At 40.4% G+C, this 25476-nt stretch overlaps 1 protein-coding gene across 3 annotated transcripts in view; it reads left to right on the top strand.

The window, feature by feature from the left end:
* CTPS2 (CTP synthase 2) overlaps window positions 1-25476 on the top strand; it is a 1490982-nt gene that overhangs the window by 674597 nt on the left and 790909 nt on the right. For all 3 annotated transcript variants that reach the window (XM_069205035.1, XM_069205036.1, XM_069205034.1), the window contains one exon: window positions 22337-22469. In XM_069205035.1, the coding sequence (XP_069061136.1) occupies window positions 22337-22469 (133 nt within the window). The remainder of the gene's footprint in view (window positions 1-22336; window positions 22470-25476) is intronic.

The following is a 25476-nucleotide window of genomic DNA, read 5'->3' as shown; positions in this document are numbered from 1 at the left end:
AGAAAAGGGGAGGGGAGAGAAACGTTGTGAGCATTCACCTAGCCATTTATAAAAGGACCAGGTAGAGAAACATTATAACCACATACTTGGTCATTTCCCTCCCCTTTTCTTAATTTTTTCCAGAGTATTATTTACTAATCTAAATAAAGGTGTCAACAGCAGAAGGAAAAAGGGAACTTGGGAATTATAAATACTCTGCCAAGGGACATATTTCACACAATGGACAGTTCTCTTTGTTAAAATACAGTCACATTTTTCTCTTTCAGAAGGAAGAGCTGAAGGCTAAAACATACTAGCTGCTGCCATACCTTGACCACTGTACACTGACAGTGCGGAACAAAATTACAAGGAATGTCTTGCCTCTTGCAGACTTTTCTCAAACAACAGTCTGGCGTCTCTGAATTAAAACCCACATGCAGATACTTCTTTTTTAACAATTAATATGTATACATTATTTCAAATTCACTCACTGTGGCAGCCTTGTTCACATAATTGATTCACTATTTTGATTGTGAACGCACTTCAGTACAAATGATCTGACATATGTCTAATGTTTATAGTAAATTTGAGTGTGATCTGATGATCATTTGAAAAATTATACATTTTAATAATTGTAAGTAATTTAAGTATGTGATGTAGTGTGTTTGGTGCATACAGTAAATTAAGGTATACTGCATCATACAAGATTAATAAATACAACAGTGGTGCTGGCACTTTTTTGATATGCATTGTTGCAAGAGGCCCAGCCTGCAATGCTGATTACAAGTGCCCGATCCTATTGTTCTATAACCAGGTAGGGCAGGGTCACCACAAGCATGTTGCTAAAAAGTGTGGCAGTTCCAGTCAGTAGAACCCATGTAAAGTTTTTTTGAAAGCTGCCTTATGTCTTGTTGGGTGTTAACTTGGTGGCCCTGGAGAGGTTTCCTGCAGTTTGAAATACTGGTAGAGCTTGGCGTTTGCTGAGATGGTCTGGGGATTTAGGATTCCTGTTTGTAGGCTCTATAAGTGCATTTGCAGCATGTTGAAAGGAAAAGAAAGACATATGCTTGTGATTTAATATAATTGTAATGCTTTATTGATAATAACAGAAATGACAGAGATGTTGACAGGGATGTTTGATCCACCTCAATGTTTCTTTTTAAGGCCCTGAGATCGTCTAATATCCTAATTTGCCTGCCTCCATCTTTGGGTGCCCTAAAAACTTGTGAATTTTCTTCTTGAGAATTTCCAGCATGAGCCAGCGAGCTTTTCTAACTTTGTGAGTGCATTGAATAGCATTACTAAAATTACAAAAAATACCCACCTGAGCTACCCCTTCCAATGAGTTCAATCACAAATCTTAGTATTCCAAAGTAATATGTGTCAGTAGTCCAAGTATTCCAAAAGACATGTATTTGTCATCTTCAGATTTGATCCAAAGGCATCCAAGTGTAACAGATATATCCAAATAGATCATGTGCTCCTCAACTTTGTACAGATCATGTAGCCAACATGTGTTTTGTTTGAACTTTTAGAAAAAGAGTGACCTGTGTTATTAAATCAATAACTTTTTAATTTGAAACCCTTATGGTCCATATATTTAAGTATATGACCCCTATCACTCATACACTCTGCGTTTTCTTCAAAACGTCACCAACAGGGTTGTCAATTGACCCTTTATCACATATCTCTCATACCCAATTGTTAGTATTGTCAATACTTTAACCCAAAGCAATGGTTTCTGTGGGATCAACATTTTTTGCTAATAGTTTTTTCTGAGTTCACTTGCATTTGGCACATCGCACCAATTGGTCCCTGAGCAGTGAATCTGTTATAAAATCATAGTCAGACGTGCTTGCTAATGTTCGTAAACACTCTGTGAAGTTCCCCACAGATTAAGGTTTTCCTTGAGTTCTCACAAACAACTTTTATTGTTCCAAAACAACATTTAACATGATATCAAAGAGTTTCTCCAACATCATCACTGACATATCAGATATCCCTTGCTCCTCCTTCACCATCGCCAGTAAATATGGTCTACAAACTGTCATATATATTCCTACCTTCAACTCTTAGTTTGTGTAGGAGAACTCCCAGTTTCCTGGCAGCAGAACATTTTTTCAACTCCAGTTGCTAATATATATGAATCAAAATGTTTTTTTCCAGTGTTTCCAAGGTAGCACTAGCTATTCCCTTTTAGAAAGAAAAACTGGAGGTTGAGGCATACTAGTCGCTTCCATGTTTGGGTGTGTCCTTTATATAACTCAAAACCAATAGGAACTTCCCATTGTCTATCAAAAAAAATAAGCGTATTATGCAAGTCTAAGTATTATCAATTCTGTCCATAGTATTCGTTTTGCTGCCCTGGCTGTTTATGCAATTGAATTGTTAAGCCACAATAACGTCACACTGGGGTTGAGAATATTACGGAATAACATGTAGGTAATGTACAAATAGTTCACACCATTGTCATGATGGTAGATATAACCACTCTTATTTAGAAGTTGGCAGTATCTGTTATCAAATGAGCTTAAGGTTGTACCCACAGCAGGAATGTCACTGTGCCCTGAAGTGCATACACTGCTCAAATCAAAATGGGTGCCTGACACAAAGATGCACATAACACAACATGCTTCACAAAAGTCTAAATTAAAAAAAAATGTATAGAAAATAAGTGGCTCCAGAAACTTGCAACCAGCAGCATGATGACAGAGAGGGAAATTAATCAAATGCACGATGACCACTTGGAATCAACGTAGGCGAAGTGGGTTCCTGACTATATTGGCTATGGGTGCCAAAGAGCTTGTGCTAGTGTTGTGTTGAATCAATGCAGTCAACACAAAGTAAGTCAAGTGATGAATTTATTAAGCATAAAGTATCACTAAACGTCCAGGGCAACTTCAGGGTGTAACTGCCTACAGTACAACTCCTGACATAACATTTTACATGATATAATCACACTTCTGGCAAGCAAATGACAACATCACTTTCTATTGACATAAACTATAACAATATAATTCATTAACACAATACTGAGCTCATTATTCTCCCAAAATCCCTCTTCCAATACTGAAAATGACGTTACACCGTGCAGAAATTTACATATGTACTACTCTGAAAAAAATATATTCCTGGACTTCTATAGCCATGAAAGTTAGAAAGCATATTTGAGGCTAAATGATACTTCAAATCAACAATAAATTATATCTATATTAGATTATTAAATATCTGACTACATACTGTGTCAAATGGATATATATAAAGTACTAACACTGCAGTAATATGAATATATGATTGACCTTTCACCCAGGGAAGATAGAACTCATTTACAGATTTTTATAGGTGCCCACCCCCTATAACGTAGCTCTGCCATACCAGAATTGTGGTGCATCTTGAGCATCAGATGTCAGTAGTGATATTCAGCATCTCAAGATCAATGCTGTGCTAAACATAGAGATCGCTCCTGCTCAAACTCTTCTGAAAGACTTATTAGGATTTAAAGTATATTAACAAAATACTGTTTCACAACTGTAGAACCGTTGTTGCTCCCTTAGTGTCCTTACCTTGAGAAAATAAACCGATGAAGTCTTCTGGGATGCTAGAGTATCACAAGACTTTTAAAGCTATGTACTGAAAGCTACAAATGTCATCCATTCCGAATGTAGGTAGATGTTTATGAAATTGGAGCTGGAACAACTCAGTAAGAAGAAAAGGAACCATTGAGTTGACTTTGTAAGTCACAGATTTTTATCCAGGGAGCAAAAATGAGCTGTGAATGAAAAGGAGTTGTTTGCTATTGTCTGGATCTTAAAGAAAGGATTTTGGCAGTACTTGTGGGTTATCAGTTATATATATCCGCCAAACAATAAAGTCCTAAAGTCAATGATGGCAAAGAGAGGTTAGAGCACCAAGCTTCTGCGGGTTGTCCGTTTTGATTCAAGAGTTAGACTTCACTGTACAGCATGAGCATGGATATCACCTGAGACAGCTGATAGGGTTTCTCAAATGTTTAGAAAATGTTGATCCTATCCATTTCAGAACCTAACTCAATACTCATAGATTCTCAAGGTGGTTGTTTTCAGTATACAACATATTTAGTGGACTTTTGCTGTCAGTTTAGATGGCCAGTTGCTAAACTTTTTCAAAGTTTTTATTTTTCAGAAACAAACTCCTAAAGTTGGAGTTAGTTTCTGAAACGCAAAATACTAATGACCCCAACATCCTGGAGTTTTCTCCCAGGGTGTGGGGGGACATTATTGTTTTTTCTTTCCCTCACCACCTGGCTTTGCCTGGTGCCTAGTGGTGACAAACAGGAAAAAAACAACAACATTACACTGTCCACTCTGAATGGGACTGGCATTGTAATGTCCTTCAGACAGCTTCTACTCTGTCAGACTATCAGACAACATTTGCTATTTATAGAGGTGCTCCATGGAGGAAAAACGTAATGTCTGCCCATCTTTAAATGTGGTGTTTGTGATGCAATACCCTGTGCATCAAACTACTAATCAGGTCCCTAGTTTTGGAAAAGTGACAATCAATCTGCTTGATCTGGCATGGCAGATCTTTGCAACAAACGGTCATTCCTTTTGCTTTTTCTAGGATGATGGTCCAAGCCAGGCAGCTGGCTTGGTGTAAAGAAATTTACTACGAGGGCACTTTCTCTGAACCCCGTACCCGAGCAGACCGTAGCACTCTTTTTTGAGCCACTCACTTAAGTATTATCGAGTCCATGTAGAACACTCATGACACAGGCCTAATGGATGGTAAAACATACTGACCTGTGTTACATATTTACATTACACAGTTATAATTTGAAAAATCATATTATTTTTCAAATGTTGTGCAAGGTTCTGTTTTTCAAGCGAACCCCAACTGATCTTTGTCAGTTTGAGTTCTCATTTTACCACAGCACCTGGCTTCTGTGTGAGGCGATCTCCTTTCGGTTTCATTATTCTTCGTATAAATCACCTCTGTTGTACTTCTGCCTGAGTGGACAACTCTTTTCTACAATATGCCAGAATGATAACATAGAATGGTCGCCACATGGACAAAGCTGCACAGATTTTCTACCCTACACAGTACAGTGATTGTTGGTTTATGTTGTCCCAAGCACCTTCTGCTTCAGGGAGCCTGGGGCCCTATCTTTTCATCTGAGGTCAGATGAATCTTTTCTTCTCTATTCCAAGGGGTGAAGAGCTAATTTTACCCAATCATTCAAATCAATTACAGTGAAACTCAGTAGTCAGAGATTAAACCTCAGAGTCCGAAATAAAGTTTCAAAGGGCTTTATTACAGACCCAAAGACAAAGTTACATAGGTGAGTCTCAAAACCATAGTATAGAGTTGTAAAATCACCAATGGAGAGTTAAGTCGTCGCACAGTATTAAATCAAAGCAACATATAAAAGACCAAAACTTCAATAGCAACAATGCAGAAACTCAAGAAAAGTAAGTGACGTCTAGATTCTAAAATTAAGTTCTCTTGCCTAACCATTGAATCTAGCTCATAAACTATTCCAATACTAAAGGAATATCTGAGAAAGGTTAATAAACAGAACTTCAGTAGAAGGTTCTGTTTAAGAGAGGTGCAGTGGCATGAAGCAACATAGAAAGTATGAGGTCTATACCTCAAAAAGGTCTGCTCTGAGCAAGGGTCAGAGAGAGTCTGAATCCTTCACCAGCTAAACTACTCTTAAATCTTGTTTTTTCACATGTGATGACATCATGATAAAAACTCTAATTTGAAAACAAAACTGTAAGGCAGTTATAATTAACAATTCTGTCTTCCAAAGCCTTTGAGTCCCAACCTTAATACACCCTTGCATTCAGGAATCTCAAAAGCTATAGCTGCTAGTGCCAGGATACTCTTTTCATCTGATAGCATTCTCTCAGACTCTCTTATCTCCTGTGCACAATGAACTCCTTGTTAACTTTGTTAACTTCAGCTCCTGCAGTTTTGGAAAAACAAGCTTTCACGTTGAAGATTAGAACACACAAAAAGAATGTGGCCTTCACTCCGACCAACTGAAATGAACATAAATACACTTTTAGTTCAAATGTATTTAAATGTTTAACATGTTGCATTCAAAATGATTATAAAGAATAGCATTTCTAAAATACTACAACATTGACATTCTTGCAAGTGAGTATTAAAGTGTCTTGGCTAAACGTTAACTTTTGTTGTGCACATTTACTAATATATCTCAGTGCACTACGTTTTAACAATTCGTTTTACATGTTGCAAAAGGAAAAACACTGCCCCTTCTTCACGTTTTAGAAAGCATAATGGTGCAGCCAAGATATGGTCCTTCAACCCTCCCTTTGATGTCGTATAACATCATCACAAACTCACTTCATTCTGGAATGAGAATCTATAGAACCTAGTCGTTTTGAACAGCTTTTTGTCTGGATTCTTCCACATGCTTCATGTCATTGTAATATTTACACTGGCTATCTCCCAACTCCACCACTGCCCTCTTTCTCTTTCTGCTTTGATGAACCCTCATTCCTTGGAGAATTTTGTATTCAACGAACAGAACTATTCCCACTAAGGAAATAAACATAAATGATCTCCATACGAACCCTACTAACATCCCAAATTTCAAAACCATCTACCTATAGCAGAAAATCCATTCCCAATCACTTTCCATGCACCAGTCACTTCCAACTCTTTCAAATCCCTTGTCAACCCTGAAATAGTCTGAATGTACTTCTGAAAATCCTTAGTTTTATCCAGAATAAAGATAAAGCATTGTTGGTCCTTAAAAATCTGACAGACTCCGCCCTCTTTTGCAAGCAGCATGTCTAATCCAAGACAATTTTGCAAAACTATTGATCTGATTGCTAGCATCTCAATTTATGACCAGTAACTATCCAGTTGTACTAGTAGCTGGTTTATCCACTAGTACATTGCCTTCTAATCTTCAAGTCGTTCAAAATCACCCCCACAGATGGGATAAAAATGCCAAACATGTCTCCTAACACTTCTCCTTCACTCACACCTCGCTTGGATCTATAACTTTGAATCAAAGCAGGATCGTCAAAATGCTCCATACGATAAATTTTGGGAAAAACACGTTCCATACCATACTGTTGGCAATCTAAAATAAGCATGTTTTCCACAAGCAAAATAAACTCTAGGGGTAACAGCATCCTCTCCATCCAAATAAAACTTTTAGTTCCGTTGAACTTCAAAGATATGTTCACATTAACTTCTTCCCACAAACACATTATCAGTCTCTGATCTTTCCATCCAAATGCACAATCTTCCTTTGTGTTTCAAATCTAGAGCGAAGGCAGCTAAGTTTCCAGCTAACTGATGTTCTATTTTTTCCTTTGTCCATTTATTTTTACTCCGGAAATGCTCATCTAACTGCGAGCTGGCTTCCAACCCTCTTCTTCTGTCCTTAATTAAATTCAGGAATTTCTTCTCAGCATCTGATAATATACAAGTTAAATTGTGTCGGTGTGCATAATCTGTGTCTAGAGTGGAAACTGGTTTGAAAAATCTTGCAATTATTTTTATTTGCAAGTGAGCTGGGTGTCTATTCAATGGTCAATATTAGGGATCTCTGAAAGAACTAAATCACAGTTTGAAAAATAATACTGATAATATCCTTTCCCGTAAAGCAAACTCAAAAAAAGACTTAATGAAATTTCATAATTCACGGGAATATGATGATAGGTGATGCCTTTTGAAACAGAAGCAGGCAATTGAGTGCATACATAAAAATCCCTTGCTTCCATAATCTCTACATATTCAAATAGTAAGTAGAAATATACATCGCAGAATATTCTCCCCTAGATGCATCTAAGTGTAATGCTTTCTCATCTAACTTAATACCTTTCTTAGGATTAATAATGTGGGGATATCTCCTCTCCTATAGGACTGGTAGGAGGAAACACTCCTACTAGCAAATGTATTAGTATTACAAAAGAAATAAGCAATAAACCTCCTACTATGTATTTACATCTATTTATCTTGTTTAGCTCCATTACGTCTTTAGAATCAGATCTATTACTAAGCAGTTATGGCAGCGGCAAAATATTTATTTGTTGATTTCACCAATGCAGCAGCAAAAGAAAGTTCAAAAGTTCATTTATCAATAGTGTAAAATCTTCGTAAGACTTCTTAAAGCGTACTCCATGTATCTCTGAGTGACAACCCTCTTTCTTCTGCATGGGCCTAGGAAATCTTCCAAACTCTCGATCCTGATCAATGTAAATGTCTCAAGCGTGCACACAAACTAAACTCATAGATGACAATAAAGGTTCAAAGTACAGTTCAGTCACAATGTTCAGTTTATGGAGGTTCAGCCAAACCTGTCTGTTGACTCCAATAATCCCAGATTTCTTAATTTGCCTCATTTGCAAAGTAGGTCCACTCAGGTGAAGAACATCTAAGACTAAGCCCTCCTATTCTTTTTGACTTTCTCAATGCCACACCTTTGTCTTCACTTCCGCTCAGTTCAGAGTCTCAGTTTCTTCAGCAATCACCAGTGCCACATGCCCTTTAGGCAGTCTCACTTTTCCTCGTTCTTGTCTGGGCCAACAGTTTCCAGCTTCCACTCGCTTTCTTCTAGCACTCATTCCAACTCCGGGGTCTGATTCTGAATCTGACTCACTCGCCACAGAAAATGACTCTACTTACTGTTAGCTTCAGTAGGAAGATTTGCTCAAGACCCTCTCCAACTTGACTGAGTGCTACTTCTGACTCTGCTTGGCCCTGACAGCTTGGCTGACGTGCTCCGGTTGTCTTTCTTGCACTACTGGTTCCTCTGGGACAGGCATGGGACAGGCACTGTTATATCAAGGGGACACTCACTTTGTAAGTATGGGAAGCATGGATTTAATTGGGAAAACGTCCACACTTCACAGAAGTTGTGGTCACTAGGATCACTCGGTAAGGTCCACGCCGACTGAGGTTCCAAACATGTTTTCCTGACGTGCTTCTTCACCAAGAACCAGTCACCAGGATTAAGGTAATGGCACTGTTCTTGTAGTGGAGAAGCTGTAGTCGATCCAACCTGATGAGACATTCAAAACACACCACATCAGCTAGTCCTTTGCAATAATCTAGGACCCTATCATCTGTTATATTCACAATTGCATTCATAAGCATCGCTGGCAGTCTCATCGACCTCCCCATCAAGATTTTGCCGGGGACAGTACAGCCTTTTGATCAGGTACACTCTGAAGACTCATCAACACAAGGGACAAAGCATCAAGCCATTTCAAGGATGTTAAAGCACACAACTTTGCCAATCCTGATTTCATCGTGCTATTCACTTGCTCAACAAGACCCAAAGCTCCATGTCTATAACTGCAGTGCAACCTCTGCCCCAATTGTAATGCTGCACACAACAATTTCAGAACCTCATTGTTGAAATTCCAAAAAGGTCAGAAAGCCAAACCTATGTATTGCCTCCCTCAACAGCAGTTTGGCTACAGTAAGTCTATAATTTCACCTAATTGGGTATGCCTTGACGTAATGTGAATCCTTTGCACATAGGCATCTCGATGAAATCCATTTGTATCCTGTAAAAAGGTCCTCCTGACCTTACTCTGTGACTCAATGTAACTGCAGTTCTCTTTCCAACATTGTTCTGTTGACACACAACACATCGGTGTCACAAAATTTCAGCCACCAAGCTGAATCTAGGATTGAACCAAGTCTGTCTGAACAAAATCACCATAGCAACCGTACCAATGTGAGCAGGGTCATGAAAATGTCGAGCCATAGGAGGTAATAGGCTGTTTGCTAAAACTGGTCTTCCATCTATCAAAACTCAAATGTCATCATCTCTTTTGACACAACCTACCCTCACCCGACCTTGCTATTCCTCTTCAGACACTTATCCTTGGAGCCTTTCACCTCATCCTAAGGATCAGCAATTGTCAACAGAAGGTAAAAGTTAGTCTTATCCATTCACTGGTTTGTGAATTCACCATTAAAAGGCAGACGTTATGGGCACAGGATTTTGCATCCTTATTGGCATGTCTATTACTCAAAGTCACATGATCATCTCCAGAACAATGACACTAATAATGAATTTGGCAGCGGGTTGAAATAACAACTGCACCTAACCCCTATCACCTATTGAAGTATTCAACAGGAAGAAATCATAAAACAAATTATTATAGTTCCATGTGTGCACTAATCACAGCACCTGCCGCTAAGGTGCTATCCCAAAAGGAAACTATAGGTAATAAATATTTTGATATTGCACCACTTTTGAATATATTTGGAAATCGTGGCTTGGAACGGCTAGAGAGCTATCAAGAAGATGAACTTGCATTCATGTGTAGAGATATTACCAGGCAAGTGGGCCAAGTTCATGATAAATAGGTAGATTTGGCTCAAAATATGAGGTAGACTTAAATACAACCAGGGCTTTGAAAAGAAGCTGCTGGGTGTGTTTCAGTTAAAAAGACATTGCTGATATGAGAACGCCATGATTAAAAACTCAGATTGAAGAACTGATTCTGAACATTAGGAGATAAAATAATTAGATATGTGGGAGACTAAATGGGTGAAAAAGAAAAAGGTGAAGTAACCTTCAGATGAAACTCCACCCATTGGAGCAGAGGGAGGTGTTATGACCTTCCTCTTGAGAGAAGTGCTTGGTGGAGGTTATGTTCAAGTGCTATGGAGTCATAGTGATCTTTCATCATTTACCAATGATTTCCCAAAATCGTAGCAGAAGCCAGTGGAATGGTATTGACAAGTTGAAAGATTTGTGAAAATTTCACAGCTGTTCTGGATTTATGTTAATACATTGTTTGACATTGTTGTTCCGAGAGACTTGCGGACTGGGTGCAAAATGGCTGTTTGGTGGCCTCTGACAGAACCGACTATGAGATTAGTGACTAAGGGTCCTTTGCCCTTATTGATAAAGAAATATCAGGAGGTTATGACATTCCTGAAATGGAAGGTGCCTCCTCATGATGTTGATTGTGTCAAGATTGATAGAACAACTCAAGAACCAAAGGAGTCGATACATGCTTACTATGAAAGGCTGTTACAAGAATGTAAACAGTATAGTGGTATGGAGACTTTAAAGGCAAAGGATATGGGGCATTTTGTGTTGAGGTTTGTTACGGGCTGAGGCCAGAAATAAGTCTTATGATTCAGCAGCAGAAAAAGTCAATTGAAGAGATTCAGTGCTATGCTAAATATTGCCATGATGTAACAGAAATGAAGCAGAAAAAGTTGAAGGAAAAGTTGATGCTTGCCTAAATGAAAGCTGCTGAAAGAACTAGCCAGATGCCCCTGGCTCTAAACAATGCCAGCGCAATGCAAGGTGTATATCTACAGCCACAGAATCCATTGCAAAGTAGAAGTCGAAGTGTCCCAATAGATTCTTGTACAGGAATGGATGTAGATAACCCAAAAAGATTAACTTCTTTTCACCTCTGCAATACGCTGGGACATTGCAAGTAGGAATGTTGTTTAAATCTGGCTAATCAGGTCTAAAATGCAGGATTTGAGCCTTCACAGAATAACAATTCTAACCATAAGCAGGGTGTCCAAAGACCCAGGAGACAAACATTTAATGTACCCCAAGCTCCAGTGATGCAAATACCAACCCCTGATGCCACAGCAGAATGCTGTTGGATAATGCCAGAATATATGCAGGGCATGAGAATGAATGCGAATGGGGCACAGGATAATAATATGTTTTAACAGTTCCTTTTGTTTGACACAGGTGAAAGAATTGCCTCAGATCAGTCAACTTGATGGTGCATGAGAGGGGAAGAAGACTGCATGCTTGGCACAGGCTTAGAGGAAGACCACAGCAGACTATCATAGATAGTGGAGTGGATCGCCGCCCATGTCATTTTTGGTTGACACAGGTGCTACCCGTTCTACTCTGAGAACAGTAGAAGTCCCAAAACTATCCCTCTTGTGAAAAACAGTCCAATTTGTTGGTGTGGAAAATAAACAAATGACAGCTCAAGAAACTGCCCTAGTCACTGCAAAAATTGGATCTTTTGAAGACGAACACAAATGTATAATATTTGATTGCAGTCCAGTGAATATCTTGGGAAGAGACGTACTGTCAAAATTGAACTGTGTCATCTATTGTACTCCAGCAGGAATAAAAGTTAATACCCAAAATGAGGATGCTGTCGTTAACCTCTTAGCTGCTGCCCCCCCCCCCAGTGCTGAGCCCTTTTCTGGCTATTTGGGGTAGTTCGCTCTTAAGCCTTCATAACTTTTTGTCCACATAAGCTATCCACGCCAAATTTGCGTCCTTTTTTTCCAACATCCTAGGGATTCTAAAGGTACCCAGAGTTTCTGGGTTCCCCTGGAGGAGACCAAGAAATTAGCCAAAATACACCTAAAATTTCGGGGTTTTTTTCTCAAAAAAATGGGAAAAAAGGGCTGCCGAAGAAGGCTTGTGGTTGTTTCCCTGAAAATGACACCATCTGAAAAGTAGACAACATTCTGAATTCAGCAAGGGGTCATGTGTGTAGATCCTACAAGGTTTTCCTACAGAAGATAACAGCTGAAATAAAAAGAATATTGAAATTGAGCTGAAAAAAACAGCCATTTTTTCTCCACTTTTTACTCTGTAACTTTTTCCTGCAATGTCAGATTTTTTAAAGCAATATACCGTTACGTGTGCTGGACTCTTCTGGTTGCAGTGATATACAGGGCTTGTAGGTTCATCAAGATCCCTAGGTAACCAGAGCCAATAAATGAGCTGCACCTTGCAGTGGGTTTTCATTCTATCCTGGGTATACAGCAATTCATTTGCTGAAATATAAAGAGTGAAAAATAGGTATCAAGAAAACCTTTGTATTTCCAAACTGGCCACAAGATAAGGTGTTGAGAAGCAGTGGTTATTTGCACATCTCAGAATTCTGGGGTGCCCATACTAGCATGTGATAAACAGGCCATTTCTCAAATAGACATCTTTTTTACACACTGTCTTACATTTGGAAGGAAAAAATGTAGAGAAAGACAAGGGGCAAGAAAACTTGTTGTGCTATTCTGTGTTCCCCCAAGTCTCCCAATATAAATGGTACCTCACTTGCGTGGGTAGGCCGAATGCTTGCGACAGGACATGCAATATGGACACATCACATTTTTACACTAAAATCTGATGTGTTTTTTGCAAAGTGCCTAGCTGTAGATTTTGGCGTCTAGCTCAGCCGGCACCTAGGGTAACCTACCAAACCTGCGCATTTTTTAAAACTAGACACCTCGGGGAATCCAGGATGGGCTGACTTGTGGGGCTCTCACCAGGTTCTGTTACCCAGAATCCTTTACAAACCTAAAAATGTGGCCAAAGAAACACTTTTTCCTCACATTTCGGTGACAGAAAGTTCTGGAATCTGAGAGGAGCCACAAATTTCCTTCCACCCAGCGGTCCCCCAAGTCTCCCAATACAAATGGTACCTCACTTGTGTGGGTAGGCCTAGCGCCTGTGACAGGAATAGATCACACAACGGTCAATGTTGGTCCTTACATGAGGCAACTGTTGACCCTGGGGTGATCCATTCCTGATGCAGGCACTAGATATAGGCACTCAGGTGAAGTAGTGCTTTTATCAGGATGGGTGAAGAATCACTGGGTGGTAGGAATTTTGTGGATTCCAGCATATTCCTGTAGTTTGTGCTACAGAAATGCAAGAAAAAATGAGTTTTTATTCGTCATTTCAGCTTTGCAGGGTATTCTGGGTAAGAAACCTTTGAGGAATCGGCACAAGTCACACCTCTGTGGACTCCCCCGGCTGTCTAGTTTCCAGAAATGTTTGGGTTTAGTATGTTTCCCTATATGGCCACCGAACCCAGGACCAAAAACACAGGTGCCTGCCTTACAAAACCAGTTTGTTTTGTGATAGATAATTCTGATGTCTCCATAATACGATTTGGGCGGTGGAATTTAGGGCTGAACTAAATTGAGATGCTCCCAAGACAGCACTCTCTCTCTGTGCTTGCCGCCGCATTTACCTGCTCTCTGGGTTGGGCCAACCCACTATTGCCCCGCTGCACTGACTGCTTGTGAAGGGACAGCAGGTCTGTCCTCATCACCTCCCTCATAATTTACTGGAAGAGGAGTTATCCAGTGGGACTTCTCCGACTGAAAAATCACTCCCAGAGTCTGCGCCATTGTCCTATCCCTCAGATGCTGTCTCAGTTTCTGCTGCCTCAGTCTCTGATCCTATGTCAGAGCTGTCCTCTATAAACCGAGTGACGGCGTCAGCAGTCATCCATCAAGATGCCATCTCTGCTATTAGTTAAACTGTTGCTCTAAAACACTAGCCTACGTAGACAGTCACAAAATTGCTGGTGTGTGTGTGAAACGTGCAACAGTAGAGGCCACCTTAGCTGCGCTTCTTCCCTCAATCATTACGTTCTTTCAAGGCACTCAAAAAACACCTTGTCACATACCATTCGTCACAGTCTTTAGCACCTCCTGCGCCCAGTCCAACAATTATTATTGGTGCTCCCACTCCCACGTCCTCCTCCTCGGATTCCCTCATTACCATCCAGCAAAAGTGCCTTTCTTCTCTCCGTAGCCGCGCCCCCATCCCGCACATACATATCTAATTTGTGTTATAGTGCAGGTAATGGCTGACTTTACTAATGTATTCAGCTATTTACATAAAATACAGATTTGCTCTTTGCAGTAGGCATATAAACCTTCAGCGCTTCTTTATGGCGCTAAAACTGTCACTAGACAAAAGTCTGATCCTTTTGTAGCAGAAACATAATCACAAGACTTACTTGACTTTTTTTATTGCTGCCGAAAAGCTGCAGTTGAAATGCGTCAGTTGAAGTATGTGCATTGCTTTGAAGACACAAGCTGCAACTGCAAGACAACTGGTGGCAAATAATATATATATATATATATATCACTTTTGTATGTGGGTCTGGTTTTCCTGGGGGCCAATCGCAGCCCCCAGGGAAACCACACATGCATTGACAAAAGTGATCTATAAATATTATTATATATATATATATAGATCTATCTCTATAAAGATATATCTATCTATGTAAATAGATATATCTATCTACATGGATATATCTATAGATAGATCTATATATATATATATATATATATATATCTATAGATATATCCATGTAGATGTATCTATCTACATAGATAGATATATCTATATAGAGTTAGATCTATATATATATATATATATACATATATATATATAGATCTATATTTTGTTTAGTAGTTGTAGGGTTTCCTTGAGGGCCAAAATGGCCCCCAGGGAAACCCTACAACTACTAAAAAAAATATTGCCCCCACATGGGGTCGCCCTGCCCACGGGCGACCCCCTATCAAATTCTTTATTTTCTTATTTAAAAAAAAATAAAATAGCCCTGGTGGGGGGCGCAATCGAGTGCGATCGCGCCCCACCCCCCAGGGACCCTCCCCAAGTGAAATCCCTGGTGTCTAGTGGCGTTTCCTGGCCCTCGATCGCAGCTGTGCTGCGATCAGTGGCCAGGAAACGCGTTCAGGAAGGCCTCGTATGAAAGGGGAGAGTCTCCCCTTTCATACGAGGCCTTCCCGAACATGGGGAAGGCTGTTTGGGGTTGTTTTCCCCATCGCAGCAGGAAGCGGCCTCACGGCCGCTTCCTGCTCCGATGGGGGAAAAAACAACAATGTGACGTCAGCGCGTCTTGCGGCGCACTGATGTCACAAAGGGGGTGGGGGAAGACCCGGAAAAGCTTCTGTGTCTCCTGGGGAGTGAAAATAAAATACAAATCCTCCACCCCCTCCCTGGTGTCTGCCACTGGTCGTGACCCGCACCAGGGAGGTAGTGCGGGCGTCGGCCAGTGGCCCACACCCACTCTTAATGGGTTAAGTTGATAAAAAGTGAAACACATTACACCCTATTGACTTTGTTAACAGTTGACAATTTGCCTCCAGATTTGAGAGAAACAGTGAAACGTGAAGTATGGGATTTTTCAGTAAAGGATATCAAACTGATAAAAGGTGTAGAATCTTCCAGGATTACTGTTAGACCACATGTTGAATTTCTGAAGACCCCCACTGTATAGTTTGACCTCCGAAACAATTGCTGGAATAACTCCTGTAACTGAGTCCATGATACAACATGGAATTCTGAAGGAGGTCATGGGAAGTCCTTGTAACTCTCCAATCATGGGTCTTCAGAAACCAAATGGAAAATCAGAATTGTACGGGACCTTGGGAAAATAAACAATATTGTTGTCCATTGCTGCCCAGTGGTACTGAATCCAGCTGTAATATTGTTTCAGATTCCATGTGCAGCCGAGTGGTTCACTGTCACTGATTTGAGTCAAGCCTTCTTTTCGATGCCATTGCATGAGGGCAGTCAATTCCTCTTTGCATTCCGGCTCAGAAATAGGGTTTTGAAATGGTGCCGAGCTCCACAAGGGTATACTGAGTCACCATTGATTTTTAATCAGATCTTAAAGACAAAATTCTAATACTTGGTCATACCATGCAATTTGGTCCTGATTCAGTATATTGATGACCTCATGGTGGCGTTGAATACTCAGGAAGCTTGTAAACAGATGACCACTACATTACTGAACCACCTGGCCGGCTGAGAATGGGCATAAAGTATCCCCAGGAAAGTTACAGTATTGTCAAAAACAAGTCCAATACCTTGGATACCACACTGAGGAGGAAGTGAGAAAGGTATCAAAAGACAGCAAATCTGAAAATGGGTCCGGCAGCTGCACAGAGAGAAGTCAGGATGTTTTAGGGAATGGTGGGCTACTGTTGACAGTAGATACACAACTTTTCCCTGGTGGCTAAGCTTTACAGAGGTTGACACACAAGGAGGTGTCCGATCCGGTACCATGGGAAAAGGATTGTTTTGTCACATTTCTAGAGCTGAGAATGTCTCTGTTGTGCGCCGGCTCTAGGCATGCCCGACAATAACAAATCTTTTGCATTTTTCTGCATCGAGAGGGAAGGCTGTGCTCTCCCAGTGCTGAATCAAACACATGGAAATGCTAAGAGACATGTGGCATATTTTTCAGCCACATTAGATTCTGTTGCTTCTGCATTGCCTAGATGTTTAAAATCAGTAGCTGTAGTTAGCACTAGCATAGAGAGGTGTGACAATATTGTTATGAGACACCCATTAACTGTGTACGTCCCTCATTCACATTGACTAGAACCAGAACGCAGCATCTAACAAGTAGTCAGCCTACCATGTACGAGCAGATTATATTGAAAACATCTCAATCAAACGTGCCAGGATTTTGAATCCTGCTACTCTGCAGCCAATAGTGGATCAGGTAACTTCTGAAGATTGTGAAGGGGACCACAATTGTCTTGATGTCACTGAGCTATGTACCAAACCAAGACCAGACATATGAGATGAACCATTACCTGAATCTGATTATGTCTTTTATGTTGATGGTTCATGTTTGAGAGACAACGGCGGACGTTTGACAGCAGCTTACTCTGTTTGTGCTTTGTCTGAAGTTGTTGAAGCTTCTTAGCTTCAAGGAATATTCTTTGCCTAAGTAGCTGAATTAATTGCTCTTACTACAGCATGCTGTGTCTCTGATCAATTGAGAGTGACAATCTTTACCGATTCTCCATACAGTTTTGTTGTCATTCATGACTTTGGACAAATGTGGTCTCAGCAACGTTTTCTGGCGTCCCAGGGATCTCCGATCTGGGACTGCAAACAAGTGAAAAACCTCCTAGATGCAGTACAATTGCCTGAACAAATCGTAGTGGTCAAGTACCTGGACATTGTTCTGGAGATAAATATTTTGATAGTGCACCACTTTTGAATATATCAAAGAAAGTCCAGTTACTCAATGTCGTCTCATTGTTATCTTAATTTTATTCTGCTTTTCTTGCAACAATTTCATAAAAGAACAGCAGCCAACACGTTTCGTCCTCCACAAAAGACTTTTTCAGGGCTGTAATGTAATAGAAATAATGTCCTCAATACATTAGAGAACCACCATGCATATCATATGTGCTCAATAAGAAAAGAAACATCTAAACAGTAACCAATCAAGTTAATCTAATAACAAACATACTGATTTCCATTATTGCATCCATTTCTATTGTCAACTTTGCCTCATTTAAAGTCCTTTGTCTCGGTGTTGATGGAAACATTCCCTGACTCACTTCTGAACTAGTATTCTCCTCGGTTGGGGTGTTTCCATTAAAGCATTGCACCGAATCATCCATCGTCTTCACACTAATGGATCATGTCACCTCAGAAATCTTAGGTGTGGAATCACTTCCCCCAGCACCATTTCCTAAATTCAGAGGTGGTTCCCATGTCAAATGATTATGTGCGGGTATGATATGTACCTATCGAAGTGTATCCTGACATAGTCAAAGTCGTATCTGTATTCGCTTCACATGGGGTTCTAGTGTGTGTTGGAACTAAAGGAATAAACTCCCTAAGGCCTGAAGTATTTGGAACTCTGCTCTGCCTTTCAGCATTGTTGGGTACAGACAAATTTTATGTATGTCTCCCAGAACCTTCTGTTTTATACATAGGAACTACCGGTCCTATAATAACTGAGACTGTAAGGGCATCAACAACACTTGCTGTGGGATCCACTGGGGTACAATCTTTCAAACCTTCACTTCTTAACTCACAGGGCACACTATTGGCAGTAACTCCCACTGGACTGGTGGTCATCTTACCAACAGCCTGAATTGCACTTCCCTCCCTAACTTCTTTATATGGAGGTGGACGTTAGGAAAGTAACACATCCAAAAACATATCTCCAGAGCCTTCATTGTTGTCCACACTCATATCATCAGGATCTTTTTGTTTCCTTTCTTTCAATTTCTGAGTCATTTTCCTTTCCCCTTCTCCCTCAACTGCATCTATCGCCAAAGCTGGATACAATCTAACTGCTTCTATCATGTCAGTTGTCCACCTTCTCTGCTCGGCATCCCATCTAGCATCTGCATAAGTACCATAGCTTTCTTCACTCTGCCCTGATATCTTTCTTTTTCTCTCACATGAGCAGCACATTCCCAAGCATTAAGTGCTTCACATTGCGTGGATCTAGGAGGTGGCTTCATTTCATATAACACTTACGTAAAATTCTCAATAATTCTCAAATTAAATTTGCCATATTGTGGGAATCTCAATCAAACATAGTTTTCTGTGATCTTGTCCCATTGACCAAGCCAAACACATCTATGAAGCCCCACATTAATCGTTATATAGTGACCTCTCTACTAGGGATATGAACAACCCCTCTAAACATATCTCGTATCACTTTAAATCATTGCATGTTTCAAAACTTTTCATAATATTCGAAATTGATTAGAAATAATGATGTATCCACATCACTTTTCTCTGACCCAACCACCAATCGCAGCGTGGCACCTTATGACATTGCCCACCAATAGCAGCCCAGTACCACAGTACCCACTCTATACCAGTGCGGCATACTTTGACATAGATTTCACTCCTTGCAGCAGTTCCCCTCCTTTATAATCTGCACGCACATTTTCAACCAAACCTTATGCACATGCAAAATACAATATAATAATCTTTGTCGGCTTCACTGAAGAATGAACAGTTTCAGTCACACAAAAAATTTCACAACCACTTCTGATGAGACCTCGACCTGCGGAGTAACAAATAAATCAATACAGTTACTCTCTGTGCATTAAGATCCACTATAGCAGTTTGTCGCATAGTCACGCAAAGTAAGTCCCTATTTTAACCATGACGTTGACAACATCTCACAACGAACACAACTACTCAGCAGACAATCTGAATGGTGTCTTACACAACTTTTAAACTATCCCGGGATCTTAGGCCACGTCAGCTCTGATAAGCATTTCAGCATCTCTATAAATCACCTCACTCACACAACATGCAAACATCTCCACAAAACACCATCCAATTTCACAATTGCCACAAGCTAAATGCAAACCACTGTGCTCTGCAACCCTATTAATAATCACTCTTTCACTGCTAGTACAACTCTCCTCCGATCTTCCACAACTTTGACGATTCTTCAACTCTGGGCATTGTCACTAGGGTTAGGACTCTGGGGGCTAACTATTTTAAGACCTAATTCCAGTTCTCTTCAATTCGGAAAGAGAACCATCCTTGTTTGCTACCTTCTGATGGAGCCTGGGGCCCTATCCTTCCAGCTGGTGTGAGATGAATATTTTCTGTTTCAAGGGGTAAAGAGATAGTTTTACCCAATCATTCAAATCAAGTGCAACTCAATAGTCACACATTAAACCTCCAAATTAAAGTTTCAAAGGGCTTTATTACAGTCTCGAAGCCAAAGTCACATAGATGAGTCTCAAAACTATGATATAGAGACACAAAATAACCAACAGAGAGTTAAGGCTTCACTCAATATTAAACCATAACAGCATATACAAGACCAAAACTTCAATAGCAGCAATGCAGAAAATCAGGAAAAGTACTTGATGACTGTATTCTAAAATTAAGTTATCTTGCCTAACCATTGATTCTAGCTCTTAAACTATTGCCATAATAAAGAAATGTCTCAGAAAGGTTAGCAAACAGAACTTCAGTAGAAGATTCTGTCTAAGTGAGGTGCGGTGGCATAAAGCCTCATAGAACAGTGGTTCCCAACCTGTGATCCAGGGACCCCTGGGGGTCAGTGAAGACTCTTCAGGGGGTCCGCGACTGCTTAGAAAATTAAATCCTATTAACAGATTCGGTCTCCAGCTTTGAGTAATGTACACCATCATTCAGGAATCTCAAAAGCTATAGCTGCCAGAATCCCCCTTTAGTCGGATAGCGCTCTCTCAAACCCTCTTATCTCTCATGCACAATGAGCTCCGTGTTAACTTCAGCACCTACAGCGTTGGAAAAACAAGCTCTGACATTGAAGATTGGAACATAGAAAAAGAATGCGACCTTCACTCCAACCAACTAAAATGAAAACAAATATACTTTTAGTTCAATTTAAATGTCTAACTCCTTAAATCTAAAATGATTATAAAGAATAACATTTCTAAAATATGACAACATTGATATTCTTGCAAGCCAGTGTTAATGTGGCTTGCATAAATGTCAACTCTCATTGTGCACTTTTACTAATATATCGCAGGTCATTATGTTTACAAATTTATTTTACACATTACACAAGGAAAATAATCGCCCCTTCTTCACATTTTAGGACACATAATGGCACAGCCATGATATGCTTCTTCAGGGGCATTATCTTGGTTTGGGTACGGAATTCTGAAATAATTTTGTTACCTCAAAACATGTTCATAGGAAAGGAAGTGAATCGTTTGCTGGAAAAGTAGGAGTGGATAGGTGATTTGAATAGGCTAGTTCTCGTCACCAATACCTGTTTTGACCCATTTCAAGGAGAAAGTTTACCTGAAACTTAAGGCGATGAAGAACTTTCCGTCTGTTGCTACATTAAAGTTCCTGCATTTTTGGTCTAAGTAGAGGAAAATAGTTTGTAGCTCTGGCATGAACTTCTGTGTCTGTATTTTCTACAGAACGTAGTGTGCATTTCCCTGAAGCACAAAAGACTCGATGACTTTTCCATTGCTGTCAGAACATTTAAAGCTAAGTCTGAACTTTGAAAATGTTTTCTTCTGGTCGACCATGACAAAGTGTTAACTTTACTCAAAAAAGACACCACCTTGATGAATGCCTCTTAGAGTTTTTGCCGCCGTAAGCATGGCGCATGGGGCCCTACCTGCTTATAGATTTCAGGCTATATGTTCGTCCTCTTGAATAGGTCAGATCTTTCACTGGGACCAAATACCTCTTTTTACCTGACCGAAGCCACTGTCGAGTCAGCCGCAGAGGCTGTCAAAGAATAAGCTAACCGCAGGGAAAGCATTCTTGTTAGGATTTTTTTTCTTTTAGGGTTTTCTTGTTTCTTTTTGTGACATATTCTTTTATGTTTTTTCATGTTTAAATAACTTTCTTTCAACATTTTCGGTTCTTTATTTCGCAACTATGTTGTTGTTTTGGCTAACTATTGAACACATACCACATGCATGGTCTTTGTCGAAATACTAGATTCTTGTGCCAAGCGACCTAAGGCATGCTAGCTATTCTGAAATAAGTTTACGTTTAAAGTTAGGTCGTTGGGGCCTTGTGTGAGCGAGCAGAACATTCAGATTACATTCCTTATTGATGCTGAAATGCAATTTTCCAACAGCACCTTTGTTGATTTATTGATTTATTCTTATAGAGTTTTTATAAAGTGTGAACAGGTCTCGTGGGTATCAGAGAGCTTTACAGAACACAATTCCATGTCGTTTCTGAAGCAGAGCTTATTTGTGGGAGTTATGATATGGAAATAAACTGTTTTTTTTCACTCACTTTGTGACACTGAGTTGCTTCCTTACCTTAATTATCATATTTTTTTCTCATCAGATATGAACGGATGGTGCAGAACTGTTCCATTGCTCTAGTTGGAAAATATACAAAACTAAGTGACTGCTATGCATCGGTATTTAAAGCATTGGAACACTCCGCTATGTCAATTAATCACAAGCTGAATTTAATGGTGAGAGGAATTTTTACGTTTATTTCTGTACATGTTTGTTGTGCGAACTAATACACATTGGAGCAGTTGTTTGAAAGTATGTGGGTGCAGAAACAAAAAAATGTCAAGTAATCTCTGCAGATAGCTATAAAATTAAGTGATTTGCTAAAATAAAAACAAAAATAGGAATGAAGAAGAGAAAATCAATTAGGGCCCGAATCACAAAGGGCCTCCTCACTTGTGGCAGAGACCCCACACTCGTGGTGGGGGCCCTCACTCTTGGCGTGGGCCCCGCACGCATGGCGAGAAACCCACTTTTTCAGCTACCCATTGCAGAAGTACTCCCTCAAGCGCGGACCCACTGCCAAACATGTGGGGCCTCCACAGTTGTGTGACCTCTGCCACGAGTGAGGCGGTCCTTTGTGAATCAGCTCCTTAGAGAAAAAATGAAGGACAAAACAATTAGAATAAAGGTTTTTTTTCTGGCGAACTCACTGTAGAGCCTTAATGAATTAACTACTTGATTTTATAGAAATACATTTATTTCTGCCACCACTGATCAGCTCTTAGTGAGCTGGTTCCCAGTCAATCTCTGATACTAACCAGAAGGGCTATTATCACATGGTTACATGTAAAAAGGCTGGCATGGTTTAATGAAATGGTTTATAGACAAAAATCATTGCCAACACTAAAAAGGGATAAAATGATTGTCAGTGCTATTGTTGAACCTGTCCCTTTCTGCAGAGCCATCCGTAAACTTTTTGCCTTCCTCCAATAGAGGTCTTAGGACTCAGTCCACTTTACCACTGCTTACCAGTGCTAACGTGCTTGTGCTGTCTGCTTAATACATGGTACATTGGATTACATCTAATTAAGGTAGTTAATTTACTTATAAGTCCCAAGTAAAGTGCACTTCATGTGTCCAGGGCCTGTAAATTAAATGCTACTAGGTGGGCTGCCAGCTTTGCTTATACCACCCACTTAAGTAGCTATTTAAACATGTCTCAAGTTTGCCACTGCAGAGTCTGTGTGTGCAGTTTAAACTACCATGCTGACCTGGCAAAATAAACATTTTTCTAGGCCCAAACCTTCTGTTTTTATACATATGCCACCCCAAAATTAGGCCATGGACAGTCCAGAGGGCAGTCTGCAATGTATTTAAAAACCTGGACATGTTCTTTTAAGTTTTACAAATCCTGGTAGTGAAAACCTCTTACATTAGTACTGCAAGGCCTATCTCTCCCATAGGATGACATTGTAATTACTTTATAAGATTTAGTAATGGGAAGAGAGAAGAATCCCTTCATGTCTGGTGTGTCTGGAGTCACAATTTAAAATCTTAACTTATGCTGGAGTCTGATTTGTAATTGCACTTCTGAAAATGCCACTTTTAGAAAGTTGGCATTGTCTTGCCTTAGCCTTTAGGTGCCTGCAGCCTGGCTCTGGGTCCGATGACTAAGTTTATTTGGCAGTGGGCTTTATGTATTCCTCCCAGTCAGCCACATACAATGTGAGCTTAGTTGTGACTGGATGGACCATCACTGGTAGTATAGTAGGGAGGAGCTGGGCTCTCCCTGACTTACACCTGAATAGCCTGTTAACTGTCTCCACAAAATGGGCTGCAGACCCCCTGTAGTGTGTCTGGAGCCATGGCCAGGAAGGAAAGGCATCAGGGCACTTCAAAAGCATGCCTGTAAAAGCATCTCCCCATTTCAAAGGCAAAATTGTGTATAAAATGAGGTCTGAAATCAGCTTTTCAGTACATTCCTGTACCTGTGGTCTGGATCTGTGGTCCACTGCTAGGAAGAAGGTTTTCTTGTGCTGCTAAAAAGACTGGTTCTCTGGTGGACTGCTGCTCTGAAAGAACTGCTGGCCTGCTGTAATGACTTGCTGCCTGCTGTCCTCTTGCCTGGAGAAGAAGAACTGGATCTTCACATTCATCTTGAACCCAGGACCCCAGAGTGACTCACAGGGCTAGTCTGCTGGCCTCCTGATCTAAACCTCAGGGACACAAAAGTCTCCCCAACAGCTCCTGGACCCATCTTCAGTGAGTTCCTGATCCCAAGTGGTGCCTCTCAGTTCTTGGAACCTTGCTGTGGCTCCTGAAATCAATCTTCTGGGCTCTTCATGACTGCGAATAGGCCTGTTCTATCAAAAATCAGCATAAGCCGCTGCCAGCCCGTGTCTTGGCACAGCAGCATTGACTGCTCACAGGAGACTACCAGTGCCAAGAACCAGCCTGCCCGCCTGCAATGCCCAGCCTGCTCTTCACACCACGCCGATTACAGCCCACAACGATCTCCTTGCTCCTCACTACCCTCTCCAAAGTAAATGGGACTGTTAGCAAAAACTTGAGAAGGTAAACCTCAGCTGGACTAACCTGGGTCTGTATCTGACCTGCCCTCCATCACAGTCGGCCTGAACTTTTTACTTTGCCCCGATCCATTGCGTCCAGCTAGCTGCAATGGGTACTTTGTGCTTTTAGGTGCTATATTGCAGTTTATTTAAAAAAAAATGTATAACTCCTGTATAACTCCTGTTCTACCGATTGGATTTTTTTGTTTTGGTCTTCTTTTGTTTATTAAATAGTGCTCTATTTTGCTAATGTTGTGTAGCATCCATCTTTTATGTCTGGTGTTTTCACTGTTTTATTGTTTGGAGTGTTGCCCAAATACCTTACACATTGCCTCTAAGTTAAAACTGACTGCTTTGTGGAACGCTACAAGGGGCTGAGCACAGGTTAATTTGGGTTTTGCTTGTGTCTTACCCTGACTAGGTTTGTGGTTGCTGCTTGACCAGGACTCGCACCCAGCTCAACCTGTAACCCAGTTTCTAATAGCTATAAAGTCAGCACGCCGACAAGAAAACCATCATGTGCTTTCATGCACTTAATACACCACTGATGATGGAATCAGTTGCTAAATAAATAGAGTGTAGAGTGTAAGACATACTTTTGCCTTATTCCAAGGTGTTTGGTACACAGGAATCGAGCAGAAGAAAATGGAACGTATTTACTATTAAAGTACTC

Source organism: Pleurodeles waltl, chromosome 8, assembly GCF_031143425.1.
Source record: "Pleurodeles waltl isolate 20211129_DDA chromosome 8, aPleWal1.hap1.20221129, whole genome shotgun sequence".
Classification (NCBI taxonomy): Eukaryota; Metazoa; Chordata; class Amphibia; order Caudata; family Salamandridae; genus Pleurodeles; species Pleurodeles waltl.
The sequence above is the reverse complement of the archived record's forward strand: the minus strand, read 5'-3'. Positions and strand labels throughout refer to the sequence as shown.